The sequence below is a fragment of the Pezoporus flaviventris genome, unplaced genomic scaffold (genome assembly GCF_033815535.1).
Source record: "Pezoporus flaviventris isolate CSIRO_AGI_PZ_B2104156 unplaced genomic scaffold, CSIRO_AGI_Pfla_v1 ptg000010l, whole genome shotgun sequence".
In the NCBI taxonomy this organism is placed as follows: Eukaryota; Metazoa; Chordata; class Aves; order Psittaciformes; family Psittacidae; genus Pezoporus; species Pezoporus flaviventris.
Window position 1 is genome coordinate 1,383,309 of NW_026892558.1, and position 14,983 is coordinate 1,398,291.

Consider the following 14,983-nt stretch of genomic DNA (forward strand, 5'->3'; position numbering starts at 1 on the left):
TTCCTATCTCACCTCCTGTATCTGGAGTGAACATTGGTCACTTCTGAGTTCAGGTGAGGACTTCTTGCCTTTCTAAACTCTAGTATGTAAGTAGTGTTGGAACTGTTTACATGATTAAAAGTCAGGAGTAAAATGCTCTGGGTGGTGTGTTGCAAGTATCGCCTGCTGCAAACTCCCCATTAGAGTTGTTCTTGGGCTTAATGTTTTATTTTAAACCCAATGCATCTTCTGTTTTTCAGGATCTTAAAGAATTGCTAGAGAAGTTGGAAAAGAATGAGAAGAAGCTGAAGAAGGAGCTGAAGGTTTATATAAAGAAGGTCCAAGATTTTCAAGGTGACTTGGCCGTTAGTAGACATTGGGGTGCAGGAGCAGCAGTCTGGTTTTGCTTCTTTGGTTGGCCTTGGTTGGTCCCTGCAGGTTTTGGTTGGCCTTTGGTTGGTCCCTGCAGGTTTTGTAAGATTTTGTTCATTCTGGCACTGAACTAGGAGCAAGCACTGAGCTAATTGCTGGCGTGACAGCAGGGAACCGAATGTCCAAATGGTGCTCCTGGGTCATGCTTAGGCTGCCTTCGAGCAAGTACAGCTGCACTGCTATAGCTTTAGCTTGTTAACATTGTTGAACATGGTAAACTTTGAAGTGGGCCCAGGAAGTGATGGGGGACGAGCGCTTGGTGGAGATGATGGTCTGACACTTGGTGTATCAGGGTTTGGAGGGTATTTAAAGGAACCTTTTTGCTTTCATTGCTGTTGATGATGTGACCCACGAGGAGATGGAGAGAGGATACCAATGGTTAGCAGGCAAGTGTGCTGATATGGCAATTTTAAGGAGGAATTAAAACCACTTAGGATTAAAATCTATGCATATATTCTGCTTGATCAGAAAACATCTCAGATGTGACATCTGTGTTGTATAGAAGGACCTTCCCATTCTCTGGAGATGCCATGATTAGTCAGAGATCCCCATTCTCATGAGCTAATTTTTGAAAACTAGGCATTAAGTGAAATTAAGCTGAATAACTGGAGAGCTTCCATAGCTCACACAGCTGGTCTCTGTCACTGTAATTTGCATGCAGCAGGCTGCTGTTTCCTGCAGTACTTGTGTGCTGGTCCTTTCTCTTTTATTAAGCTTTTATGGAAGCACAGTGTTTAATGGTGTGCCACCATGGTTCTTCAGCTTTACAGCCAGCCAGGAGATGCGATGTTTCAGTGTATTTTCATTGTCTGGCTATTTTTTTTCCTCTCTGTGAAAGCCATACACTAAAAAGTTTCCCACAGAGTTATTACTTTCTAGCCTGTGGTTCCTTAGAAAATAAAAATTACTTCATCTTTCCCTCCTTAAATCCAGCTTTTGTGCTCTTTCTTTCATTCAGAGTCAGAACTACTGCTGACTGGTAATTCAAGATCTGGTCCTTTATATCTCTATAAGTCTGTTGAAGATAATGACATTATTGGAAACAATATATAACTTTTTTGTCCTGGTGTCTGCTCTAGGGCTGTGGAGGAACTGAAAAGTTCTCAATTGCCAGGTACCACCTTTCATGCTCTTTCCTCTTCACAGCATTCCAGACTGTGGTACCAGCAGAGAGAAGGCAGCGTGAATGTCACATGCAAGTTGCAGTTCAGAGGAAGGAGAAAAATTTTCAGGGCATGTTGGAATATTATAAGGAAGATGAGCCACTTCTCATCCAAAACCTCATTACAGGTGAGGAGCTTGCTTGTTTCCTTCTTCTCTTGAGTGGGAGAGTTTGTAAACTTGAGATCTCAAGGTAGACAAATAGATCTTCTTAAATTAATCCTTTCTGAGGGCTGCATGTTTGTGGTGACAGCAGTTTTGGTAGGCGGATCAGTGCAGCACTAAGTAGGTAGACCAGCATGGATATAATCCTTAGGAATAGGAAAAAAAAATATCAAAAAAGGAGGCTGTAGGGCAGGCAGTAACTTGCTGAACTACATACAGTGTGGTAATTGATAGGGAGGGGATAGCAAAGGATAGACCCTGTGGATTTTGTGCAGCAATGGAACAGAAGTAGTTTGGTTTATGAGATGATAATGATAAATAACAGATAATAAACTTGGGAGCTCCTTTGTGCTTGAAGGTCTGATCGGAATTGCTGTAGCATCCCCTTATTCAATGCTGTTAGGGAAGTTGTGCTAAAGTGTTAGTATTTACCATCCCTCTCTAACCCCAGAAGAAACCAGTAAGGATATAAAAAGTGTTCAAAGAGCAGTGCTAGCCCATTGCTGTGGTCTTTGAAGTTCCCCTAATCAAACAGGCTTTTTCTTTAGAAGCTGCAAATTCCCTAAGCTGCCATTAGGATTCAGTATCATAAAGGAAAGGATTTACTACGTCATGAGTTCAGTGGTGGGGGTTATACTCTGCAGGAGAAAGTCCTAAAAGCCTTAGGAGGCTTTTCTAAGGTTGTTTGTGTGCCTCTTGGGTAGGCTTTTATATGGTTAAGTAAGATCTAATGCTACCTATGCATCCATAAGGTGAAACGGGACGCTGTCAAAAACTTCAATGCAGACAAGGCTACTCTCCTGAGGCGTAGTGTTGCAACTTTTCTGCTTTGCCAGGCTCCAGCAGGTCCATCTGTCCTGCAGTTGTACCTCTGGTTCTGCGTCCATGTTGCAGAGAGGGATGCAAGTCACAGAGCCAAACTCTAGCCCTCCCAGGGTTGGGGCAGACAGGTTTGCCAGGTTACAAGTACAGCTCAGGTGCTCACTGTTTCCCTGCTAGTTGGTGAATTTTGAGAGGATTTACAAACAAAAAAAACCCTCACTAAACCTTCTAGATCTCAAGCCCCAGGCGGTGTCTGCTACTGTTCCTTGCCTTCCTGCCTATATCCTTTACATGTGCATCAGACATGCGGATTACATCAATGATGACCAGAAAGTGCACTCCTTGCTCACCTCCACCATCAATGGCATTAAGAGAGTGCTGAAGGTAGGTATCCATTTTCTCTTGTCCTGGGGTTGAGATGATCTAAGCTGGTAATAAGCATGTCAAAAGGTGTGATATTCAGCTCTCATAGTGATTTTCAAACCATATTACTCTTATGGCTTCCTTTTTTAAAAGAACAAGGAGAATTAATATTCTAGCAATATAATTGTTTGCACTTACAGATTAAAAATAGAATGTTTGCAGGGAACAAATGGCTAATATTGCCCATCTGCAGAGAGAGAGCTTTATGATTCTAAATGAGGAAACTCAAAATGATTTTGTTTTGCTATGCCAGCATCCCCCACTGAAGGAGGGGAGTCTCACATTCCTTTAATTTTGCTCCTCCAGAAACACAGTAATGATTTTGAGATGACATCGTTTTGGCTGGCGAATACACGTCGCCTCCTGCACTGTTTAAAGCAGTACAGCGGAGATGCGGTAAGAAACTCATCATTGATCTTGAGTTTGTTGGTATTCCTCCAGGAAGGTTTGTCAGGTCTCCTGGGTCTAGTGGCTTCCCTCTAGTCAGGGATCATCTCTGACTTCACTCTTTGGTTAATTTGGATATAACATGAGGCAGTTTCTAGAATCACAGAATCCCAGACTAATTTGGGTTGGACAGGAGCTTAAAGCTCATCCAGTTCCAAGCCCCTGCCACGGGCAGGGACACCTTCCGCTAGAGCAGCTTGCTCCAAGCCCCTGTGTCCAACCTGGCCTTGAACACTGCCAGGGATGGGGCAGCCACAGCTTCTCTGGGCAATCACCGTCATGGTGAAACATTTCTCCCTTCTGTGTAGTCTGAAGTGGACCAAATGTTCATGAGGCATTGCACTGATATTTGATCTCAACATTTGAGACCTGAAGGCACAAACCCTACATCACATGCAACAGAACAGTTTAAATTTCATAGCCAACCATGCACTTTGATTTGTCCAAACAGGGGATTCCCTTCTGGTAGGGTGTTTTGAAGGCTGATCTCCTAGTTCTAGTAGGTCCTGCAGCTTTTCATTAACCATGACTTTTAGGCGGGGAAAATTGTCCCAAATTTTGCAATTTTTTTTTTTAACGTTTCTACTGATAGTTTTTTTCCTGTTCTGTTCAACTAGATCAAAATAACCACACTTTGAGAGGGCAAAAATGAAAATCATAATGTAAGCTTTTGGAAATAAATCCTCTCATTTCTTGCCACCTTAGTAATATTTCATAAGTGAAATAAGTTTTATTATAGCTGATCTGAGAAAATCGGATCGTAATAGTCCTCTTAGTACATCACACACTGCCATCCTTATAGCCATATGTTCTGGGTATTAAGATTTTCAACAGAGCTAAATACGTCATTTCTCATTTAGTTTTGGTTTGTGTTAGATATATTAAGCAATGAAGCTTTTAAGAATAAATGAAAAAAAAATCATAGAATCAAATTAACTATTCAGGTCATTCACAAGATAATGACTGGTGTGTAAAACTCAGTGTTGGACTTCCAAGATTTAAATTAAAAAGAAAATTAATTTAGATGATAATTACTCATTGTTTAGCTCCTGTTCGCCCTCTTCTGCCTGGATAAGAACATTACATTTCAGGAAAATCCCCAGAAAACCAGCAGGGTAGGAAAAAAAGGGAACCCAAACTTAAATTTCAGATTCTTTGCTATAATTTACTATGTTAAGTGAACCACTATTTGCAAGTTAAGTTGATAATTTGGTGGAAAAGCAAAGGGGAAAAATAATTCTGAACAGTTTTCAAAATGCTGCTCTTTCATCTGAAATCCAACCTATCTGAAAGGAAACAGGTTTGAAAGGAAATCCCAAGCTAAATGCAGTCTGGCAATGCAAATAGAATTTTTCAGAAAAATGGAGAAATTCTGAAGTCAACTCAAATTGTACATGTTGTATTTTTATATCTTACTAGTCAGCAAACAACAGAAAAAGTTTCATAGCTATCAATTGGTGTCAAAACAAGAAAACGATATGAACAGGCAATTAAAGTGGCTGTGCTGATTACAGAATTAAGTTAGATCACATTTGCTTCTGGCAGCAAAACTAGCACTAATGTCTGAGCCCAGAACTTGTGGCTACAGCATCCATGGCAGGATCAGAGGTCAGCTGCTGCTTCAGCAAAAGGCAGGGAATAAATTCAGTTACTTGGAGAGATTTCCACACTTCAGATCTTTAAAAATATTGTCAAAGCATACAGCATGTGGGTTAAATTTCTTTAAATTATTTCCTAAACTATCAATCTCAAAATACTTGGTTTCCCATAAATAATTGTGACTTACAGGGATAAATAGCTAGAAAAAGTTTCTCAGTGACTGAAATGTCATTTTCTAGTTCATATATATATTGCAGTTAATACAGATGTTGCTCCTTGCTAAAGCTAAAATGGCAGACTTCTCACTTAATGGTACTTTTCTTCAAAAAGCAGACCTGTAGTAATAATTTATGAACAAATGGCTGAGTAAATCAAAGGTGATTTATGAGTCTAGATCTTTCCTATAATAGAGTAACAATGTCCTTTGGTAACATCTCTGGATATATTGTACTGTAAGGGTTTGTTTGTTTGTTGCTTTTTTTTTTAATAGAGTGGTTTACTGGACTATAAATAGGTGGAATAATGAAACTAGGTGTTTTAATCTCTCATTCAGGGTTTCATGACACAAAATACGCCTAAACAGAACGAGCACTGTCTGAAGAACTTTGACCTGACTGAATACCGCCAGGTGCTGGACCACCTCTCCATCCAGATCTACCAGCAGCTCATTAAGATAGCAGAGGGCACATTCCATCACATGATTGGTAAATTCACATTAGCCTTTAGGAGGGTGTTTTTTTTTTCACTGTAGTTATCTACTCTGAGGGCTTTTCAGACCTTTGTATGGTGCTAGAATGACCTCACCACAAAGGAAAAGCCTGTAGTTGGTCAGAAGGCATATGTTACAAAACATAAGGGCTTGGTTTGGAGGAGGTCCTTGTGTTAGCAGTGACCTGGAGTTAGGGAGGCAGACCTGGATGAATTTATATTTTCCCCTATGATAGAAACTAATAGAGATGAGGGATCCCCCCTCCCACCCCCCAGTGATAAATTATACCCCCTTCATTTCTATTGGAGAGGTGGTGACAGAGGTGAGGTGGTGCTGGTGGGTCTGTAGGAGCACAGTTCTCCTCCATATCATGTTCACAGTTAAGCTTTTTATGGGTGGAAATGCACATTATGAGGGAGGAGAGAATTGGGAAGAGAAAAAAAGAGACTAATAAAGCCCTTGTTTTGCCAGGGTGAGCCAGTATGAGAAGAATTGCCTCCCCATCTACATTAGTCCTCCTCATCGCTAAGCTAATTGAGGGGTTGTTCTCAGTGCTTTATATTTTCTAGCTACTAGTGTTTTTCTTGAGCTCCCAGCCTGGTCCCTTCTGTATCTGGGACTCTTTCCCTTTACCCTCCAAAAGTCCTTGCACAAATTCTGGCTATACCAGATGGCATCACTGCCTACCATCACTGCATGTACCTCCTGCTTGTTGTAGAAATTTGTCCTGTTCCTCTATCAGTTAGTCAGGCTGTTATTACTTCTAATCTATCTTCATTTCTTCCAATCTTTTGAGCCAATTAATCACTTTAACTGCAGAATTTAAGGCTCTGTGGTGGATATACAGAGAGAACTGATTACAGCTCAAAAGAGAGCTGTTGCCTGTTTCTGCAGCATCTTAAGTGATTTCTGTGTAATAACACCAAGGAAAAAAAAAGTGTGACCTTATAGATATATTTTTGTGCTTTAACTATTTTGTATTATCATAGTAAACTAGCAATTCATGGATCTGTCCTGCTTTCAGACCTCACAGCATCCATCATGTTGCATTACTGAGACTGCTGCATGTTTGGAACTGCTCATGGAGGGATCAGTTCTTGCCTCTAGTGACTAAAAGGTGGATAGAAGTGCTTTTAGCTCATTTTCCCCCCTTTTTCAGTGTCTGCGGTGTTGGAAAATGAGAGTATCCAAGGGCTTTCTGGTGTCAAACCAATGGGCTACAGAAATCGCTCCTCCAGCATGGCAGAGGGTGACAGCTCCTACAGCCTAGATGAAATCATTCGCCAGCTGAACGCATTCCACACCATCATGTGTGACCAGGGTATGGACCCAGAGATCGTGCAGCAGGTCTTCAAGCAGCTGTTCTACATGATCAATGCAGTTGCCCTGAACAACCTCCTATTAAGGAAGGATGTCTGCTCGTGGAGCACGGGCATGCAGCTAAGGTGGGACAGTGAGTTGGGGCAGGGATGTACCTACTTAAGGAAGCCTTGTTAATTTTATAAGGTAGTGGAAAATAGGAAAATAAAATGCAATGGTGTAAGTAAGGAGGGAAACTGGATTCAGCAGAGGACTGATGCAGTTAAATCTAACCCCCATTGTGTAATGCCTGTGTGATGAAGTTTACTGTGCCACTTGTGAATTAAATATATGTTATACTAATTTTCTCTGGGGTATGCTTTCCCCACCTTTCTCTCACCAAGACTGAGCAGGTGATGTAGGACAGGTTGGACACTGGGATGGAGAAGTCTCTGGTTCTCTCCTTCTGCCATGTCTCTGATTTTTGTATGTTGTAGTGTCAAAGACTCCAGCCTTAAAGATGTTAACCCCTGTTCCTGTGTGCAGTGCCTCCAGCTTCTCATGAACTGCAGAGAAGTGGCAGCAAAGGATCTGCTGGGCTGGGATGAGAGGCCTACATTCCCCATTGCTGTCTTAGCATAGTGGTGTAATAAGGGTTGAAATCTGAAAAGGCATCTAGTGCAAACCTGCCACAAAGGGGCCATGAATGTTTATCAGCCCTGGCATAAATCTATCAACTTCTTTCGTAGTGAAAGTGATTTAAACCTTTTTTTTTTTTTTTTGCTACCCTCTCTCCTTCCCACAGTGGATCTTTTGCATGTTCCCCATCCGCCTGGGAGTGGACACAGGCACAGGCAATTTTTTGTGTAAATATTTTCAAAGATACTTGTGTATCTTGCAGGATTTTGTTATCATTTGAAAGCTTGTCAAAAGCTTAATTGACTTTTGAATCTGAACAAACATAAAGGCTGTACAAAAGCACAGCCCTTGTGCTTTTCTTGTGCTCAGCTGTTACATAGCTCATCTATTTCTAAGGTACCTAGAATATAGATTTTGCTTTGAGTTGTTGAGTATTAAGCTTTGGTCTGGTTCTGTCTTGTCATGTGTATCACAAATATGAATCACAAAAAGTCACATCTACCAGCACTGCAGCATACCTTGAGTCATGTAGAGGATTTTTCAGATGTTATGTCTTATCTCTGCGCTGTCAGCTTATGTCTTATCTTGGTTGCTTACCCAGGTTTAACATAAGCCAGCTGGAGGAATGGATCCGTGCGAAAAATCTGCAGGAGAGTGGAGCAGCACAAACTTTGGAGCCCTTGATTCAGGCAGCACAGCTTCTGCAGCTGAAAAAGAAAACTTCAGAAGATGCTGAGGCCATCTGCTCCTTGTGCACATCACTCACGACCCAGCAGGTAAGGAGCAGGGCAGAGATTTACACCACAGGATAACCAAAGGAATGGGAAAGGGTGGTGTCCTGGTGCCAGCTCTTCAGTGCCTGGACTCAGCATGCCATTCCAGGGGTGGGGGCACCTTGTCCTTTTGAGGACTACTGGTAAGTACTAACCCCTGTCAGTGGTGGTCTCCGCAATGGTTCCTCTCCTACAGTGGCACTGATGACACTGGAGCTCCAGAAACATGCAAAGTTGAAACCCAGCCCCAAAGACTTCATGATATAAGTCAGACACTTGGAATTTTAAACCCACACATTGCCATTTCCCAGGGTCTAACCTGGCTAGGTCTGCAGGATGCCCACCAAAGATTCATATTTGGGGCAGGAAGTTGATAACTACCCATGTAAGCTGGCAGGCTCTGACCTTAAACTATAAGACTCCATTCCAGAAGGATATGAACTCATGTTTTTTGCTGCTGGATTGCCTGGTCCTCATTTGATAATGGTGTAGGAGGAAAGAAGTGAGAGGTGTGAGCTGATCTCCAGTGCTTGGAGATCCTTTCTCCTGTATTTCTGTCTCCTTGTCTTGAACATGTGTTCTTGAGAAGCCAATGGGTGGTAGTGGAGGAGCAGAAGTGAGGAAGCTTCAGAAGTGTTGCAGAGGTGACATCAGAAGTACTGGGAAGTGGTCACCTGTGTCACTGTGTCAACTGAACGGAGTCCCTGTGTAAATCTGTTGTTCAAGTGTATTCCCAGATGACCATCTTTGCCATAAGAAGTGGCTTTTATAGGCCTGTAAAGGCTCTCCATAGCTTAGAGTGAGCAAAGAAACACCAGGATGATATCTGTGCTACTTCTGCTTCTCAGTAGTGTCATGGGAGACTTGTTATCATAGAATCAGAGAATGGTTTGGGTTGGAAGAGACCTTAAAGATCATCTAGATCCTCCCTGACACCTTCCACTAGACACGGTTGCTCAAAGCCCTGTCTAACCTGTCCTTGGTTATGGCTATAACAAGACAAGCTTTTAGTGGTGTTTTGTATTCTGGAAAAGTTTGGTTTCTCGTGATTGTCTGTAATCCTATTTTGTTTTCAACAGATTGTAAAGATACTTAATCTCTACACTCCGGTGAATGAGTTTGAAGAGCGCGTGACAGTAGCTTTCATTCGAGACATACAGGTAAATTTCAAGGGCTTTAAAATGGAGGAGATAGTACTAATGACTGTATTAAGTACTAATCTGTATTAAGTCATTACCAACTCGGATGTTTTGTAATAGGCATGCTGCTGCATGTTGTCCCAAATTTAGTGCAAGTAAGCATGTGCACATGCTTACTTGCAACATACAGCTGCAGGGATAAGTGGCCTGTTAATCACAATGAGCAATAATCACCCATTTTCCCAGCTCAGCTATTCCAAAGCTCTTCAGTAGCAACACAACACAGAAATAAGGTTGCAGGAGTCAGCGAAGCATCAGTGAAATAGAGTTACTTCAGAGATAGAAGATAGAAAATGGTAACAAAGGAGAAATAAATAAATGAAACACGAATACCTTTTAATGCTCACAAGGAGGAGGCAGGAAAAGGAAATGGAAATAATGTTCAGCTACTCCTAGAATATGTCTCTGTCACCAAGTAGCTGAATCAAAGATGGTCTGCAGGTAACATGCAGTGCTGCTGCTGCTGTACAAGGGGGTCATGTTGTTTCCAAGCCCTGTATCTTGCTTTGTGTTCATGCACAAAATGTATCTGGGTTCTTCTGAAGCAGTGTTTCCTACAGTCACTGTAGAAGTTGCTGTAGATATTTGCTGAAAAGATGGCTGTGGCATTAAAGAACAAAAGAATTCTCACTTTTTTTTTTCTGCGGTATCTCTAGAATTGTGTACATTCTCAAACTTTTGTGATATTAAACATGACAAATGCAAAGAAAAGGCAACAACTAAATTAATTTTTTTTCTCCTACACTTCCTATAGATGCACTTGCAAGAGCGAAATGACCCTCCGCAGCTGCTGTTAGACTTCAAGCACATGTTCCCAGTTTTGTTCCCGTTCAACCCATCCTCCATAACCATGGACTCTATCGATCTCCCTGCTTCTCTCAACTTGGAATTTCTCAATAAAGTCTGAAGACAGTACAATTAAGCCCACCTCTCATACCCAGAGATCTCCAGCAAGGAAAGAAAAATCCTGAAAGGCATTTAAGGAGCTCTTTAAATACAGACCAAACAGGCTTGTAGACAAATGAATACATAGTGATAATTGGATGCTAAACTACACAGTTAAAAACAGACTGATCTGTATGTGATGTTGGGGTTTTTTTTTAGTAATTTGCAGCTCAGAAATAATGACATTTGAAATGTAGATTTATTTCTTACTGTTTGATTTTACACTCAAAGCCCATAATCATCTCCAAAAGACACTAACAAAAAAGAACGGGGAGTGAGATCCCCCCTGGTTTCCATAGGTGTCTAGGAAGAAATGAGAGTTAAATCCAGACCAAAATCTGAGACATGCTTGCCTCCTTTAAAGACATGTAATTTGTCTGATAGCCAGGTGATTTTATAGGTATTAATCATGTGACAAGCAATCCTGCCTCCTGTTCTTGCTAGTAACCCTATCACAACAGTGAGTTGAGAAAGTCAATTGCAGAAAGTGCAAGTACGTATTTATCATGCTGGTTAAGGTTATGGGCTTGGACACTGCTTGTTTCCACTGACACAGAATTTGTGCCAAATTCTATGTTTAAGAAATGCTATTGCTCCTCCTAAATGCATCCAGTGAATCTGCTTCATGGGAAATGGCATGTTTGGATTTTCTTCTGTTACCAAATTTACATTAGTGACTTGCAAGGGTTTTGTTCTCATGAAATTATCTTAAGACTGTCTTAGGCTTCCTGGGTTTAGTATACACAAGCTGCACCCTGATATCTGCTATTGCCTTTTCCCTGTGTTTTTGAAAGTCAGAAACTTTTCATCCAGTGGCTATCGAGGTTCATATACTTACATGGCCTGTGTCAGAATCTCATGTGTAGATAAGATGTGCTAACACAGCCCGATTTAATCATCAGGTCTTCACTTTGGTTCAGTGGGTTACTCCTAGCTGTAGCAGGACTGTGGAAAAACTATTCAGTCTGACAGACATCTGGAATTTTACCAGCTGTGCAAATACAGTGGTTATATAAATGAAGAATACATAGTTCTAAAATAAAGGGAGTGGATAAGCAATGAAATGTTTCTGTGTAACACAAAAAAAAATGTCAGTGTGTTAGTAATGTATTTCTCTAACAGTGAGCATGAACTCTTTGTCTACAACAAAATTCAATGAACAACTGCAATCAGTTCAAATTGTTAGGCGCTTTTTTTAACCTGACTTATAAATTAAAATGGACCAACCCCCTGATCTCACTATGCAGACACTGTAAGGGGCCAGCTCCTCACAGCAGAAGTCATTTATTTTTCTCAGTACGTACCATGATGTGGTGAATAATCGGTTTCTACGGAGCCACTTTTCTCACTGAGATGGGGAAAAGCCATGGCTGAGTGATGTGCTGCAGTGATCCTAATAGTGATGGGTCTGCAAAGTGGTCAGTGGCTATCCTTCTACTGGAGCTCAGCATGCCAAAATGCAGCAAAAGCCCCTCTCTTCTCATCACCTTGAGTGGTTTCCATAGTGCTCTTGTCTAAGTCTATCTGAACTTTGTGGTTGTGGTTCCTGCAAAAAAAACCCACAAACTTCTTATTATCTGACTGCTTTTAGTTGGTGTAAATCAGATCCAAATAGCAAATTTTATCACCAGGTACCCTACCTGCTCAGAGGATTAAAGTAGGTGAAATCTTGTAAAGATACACTAAATCCTGCCACGCTGCAGTCACATTTTTAGATAAGCATTGTGTTTTGATTTAAACATCATGTATATAATCAATGTATATACAAACTGTAATAGGTCCTGTATGTACTATATATGTATATTGCTATCCAAAAAGCACATTTTTAAAGAGAAAGATGAGTGCTGTGAAGAATTATATTGGTCTGTGCCGGTGAATAAATAACCCTGCTTCAAACAGACCATGGTTTAGCGTGGCTGTTACCAGTGAAGGACCAATTTAAGGCCGAGAAATTATCTTTGCCCCTGTCACCCAACTAATTATAGAAGAAAACCGATTTCTTGTGTGGCACCAACACTACCTCCAAAAGACAGTCTTCGAGCATTGCATCTACTGCTTACATTCAGTAGTGCCTTCATCTCCCCTTCGTATATATAAGGGTAATGCCACTGTCTTGTGGTCTATGCCCAGTGAACCCATGCTCTTCTGTCACCCACTCATCTACCATACTTTTATTTCTTACACCTACCTCTCGCCACATTTCCAAATGAATGTTTTTGCAATGCTCTCAATTTAATTTTTTAATTGTATCTTACTCCTTTCTCCCCCCACCCCATAGTGGTAATCACCTAAAAATTACAGAAAAAATCATTCAGAGCAGCATTCAGTCTTTCTGTAAAACTGTTTAAACAGAGCTATTTTTCAGAATTCATCTTAGGCCAACAGTTTCCTCTTGGGCTCTTCAGGTCTCTACCTCTCTCTGATGTAAAGTGTTCAGAGTATAATTAACAACAGATTGACTAAAGCAATGGTTGGCATGCAGACGAAATGACAGGTTGCTGCAGAACCCACTTCTGCAACAATTTTGTTGCTGATTGCAACTGTGAAGTGTGGTTAATGGCCTTCTAGGGGATAATGGTCTTTCACTGGCATTTTCAGGATCATAATTTATACATACAGTATAAATACTTAAAATACTTTAAAACTCTAGGTAGTGCAGATGGGAACTGGGATTTAATGCCTTGGTTGGTGATAATGATGTTTATCAATTAAAATCCGTCTTGAAGAGGACTGTCTATGAAATATCTTTAATATATGTTATCTTTTCTGACAGCTATTTGTTTTCAAATGTGAATTTTGTTAAATTGCTATGCTCAAGCATGCCTTTCTTTCCTCAGATTGGCACTTCTTTATTTAAAGAGCAAATCTAACACCAAGCATGGCTTTGAGAAAGCTGGCTGTTATCTGGATCTGTTTTTATGTTTAAATATTAAGTTGAGCATTTTCCCGCTGTGTGCCTTTAGCTGTTACTAAGGTAACTGACTTCTCAACCACTGTTTCTCCGAAACAAGCATTAAAATGTGGGGATATTTTTATTGTTCTCTCATAAAAAGTTGTCTGTGGATTTATAAGTAAGCCAATAAAGTCTCACTCTGCAGAGGTCTACAAAGATGCTTTTTTCCTAGTAAGTTCCTAGTAAGAAAACAATACTGACCAGTACTGGGGTTTTTCACATGTATAATGTATCTCAGAAAAGTGCTATTAGGAATAAAAACCACAAAACAAAACCACACCCAAAAATGAAACCCTCAAAAAAAAAAAAACCAAACAAACAAAAACAACCCACAAAAAAAAACAAAAACAAAAACAAAAAAACACAAATCACACCAAGCACCACCACTACAAACCCACCATTTCAAATGTGAGGTTCAGGCTGTGCTGTCTGACATCCAGGGCAACATACATGTTACATTTTCACCAGGAACTTGCTTTGAAATACTGAATTTATGCATCACAAATGTTTTTTTTCCTCATGTGGTTTATTCTACAGTCTCTAAAATGACTTGTGTCAGTGAAAAAGTAATGGGGGGCATGTTTAAGAGTTTTAAGCGCAGTGGCTACTTATCCGGATACTTCAACTGAAACACTGTGATGACACCACTACGGAAAGACTTCTCCAGAGGTGACCCTCCCATTGTGTGATATGCAAAAGACAAAATTGGAAAAGATGCATTTGAAGCAACTATTCATTTTCCTCCATTTTCAACAGCAAGTGAACAAAACTGTGCAAACGTACTCTTTCTGACCGTATTCAACTGAAGAATTAGCATTTTACCATTGCATGGAAATAAAATGGAATCACAACATGGTTTGTACTGAAGGGACCCTAAAGCTCCTCCAGCTCCAACCCCTGCCACAGGCAGGGACACCTTCCACCAGAGCAGCTTGCTCCAAGCCCCTGTGTCCAACCTGGCCTTGAACACTGCCAGGGATGGGGCAGCCACAGCTTCTCTGGGCACCCTGTGCCAGCGCCTCAGCACCCTCACAGGGAAAGAGTTTCTGGCTTATATCCAACCTAAATCTCCCTTGTTTCAGTTTAAACCATTACCCCTTGTCCCATCACTACAGTCCGTGACGAAGAGTCCTTCTGAAGACCGTGAAGCAAGTCCTACTCTCGTCAGAACTAAAGGTGGGAAACAGGAGCGGCCGGGCCACCAAACCTCCATTAAACCCCAGTGTTCGGGGGGTGGGCGGGGGTCACCTCACCCCATCGCGGACGTCGCTGCCCTCAGGGCTACCCCAGCCGCCTCTGGGAGTCTCAGGTGCCTTCCTCAGCGGTCCCGCGGATCTCGGCGTGCTCAGCGGCGACTCGTTCCGGACCGGGAGGGAGGTACGGAGGGAGCAGGCCCGCGCCTCCCATCGCCGTTGCCAGGGCAACACCTCAGGGTCCG

General features: G+C 41.4%; 1 protein-coding gene and 1 long non-coding RNA gene across 3 annotated transcripts in view; one reads left to right on the top strand and one right to left on the bottom strand.

The window, feature by feature from the left end:
* The window catches only part of MYO5B (myosin VB), a 148,928-nt gene extending 138,009 nt beyond the window's left edge, over positions 1-10,919 (top strand). For both annotated transcript variants that reach the window (XM_061450482.1, XM_061450483.1), the window contains 9 exons: positions 240-333; positions 1,558-1,701; positions 2,792-2,943; positions 3,289-3,378; positions 5,582-5,732; positions 6,897-7,182; positions 8,277-8,451; positions 9,528-9,608; positions 10,402-10,919. In XM_061450482.1, the coding sequence (XP_061306466.1) occupies positions 240-333; positions 1,558-1,701; positions 2,792-2,943; positions 3,289-3,378; positions 5,582-5,732; positions 6,897-7,182; positions 8,277-8,451; positions 9,528-9,608; positions 10,402-10,554 (1,326 nt within the window). In that variant the 3' untranslated portion in view covers positions 10,555-10,919. The remainder of the gene's footprint in view (positions 1-239; positions 334-1,557; positions 1,702-2,791; positions 2,944-3,288; positions 3,379-5,581; positions 5,733-6,896; positions 7,183-8,276; positions 8,452-9,527; positions 9,609-10,401) is intronic.
* On the bottom strand, positions 9,963-14,828 carry LOC133267851 (uncharacterized). The gene is made up of 3 exons (XR_009742890.1): positions 14,794-14,828; positions 11,897-12,138; positions 9,963-10,247 (listed from the first exon to the last, which is right to left on the bottom strand). It is a non-coding gene; the product is annotated as an uncharacterized LOC133267851 (long non-coding RNA).
* Positions 14,829-14,983: the final 155 nt, after the last annotated feature.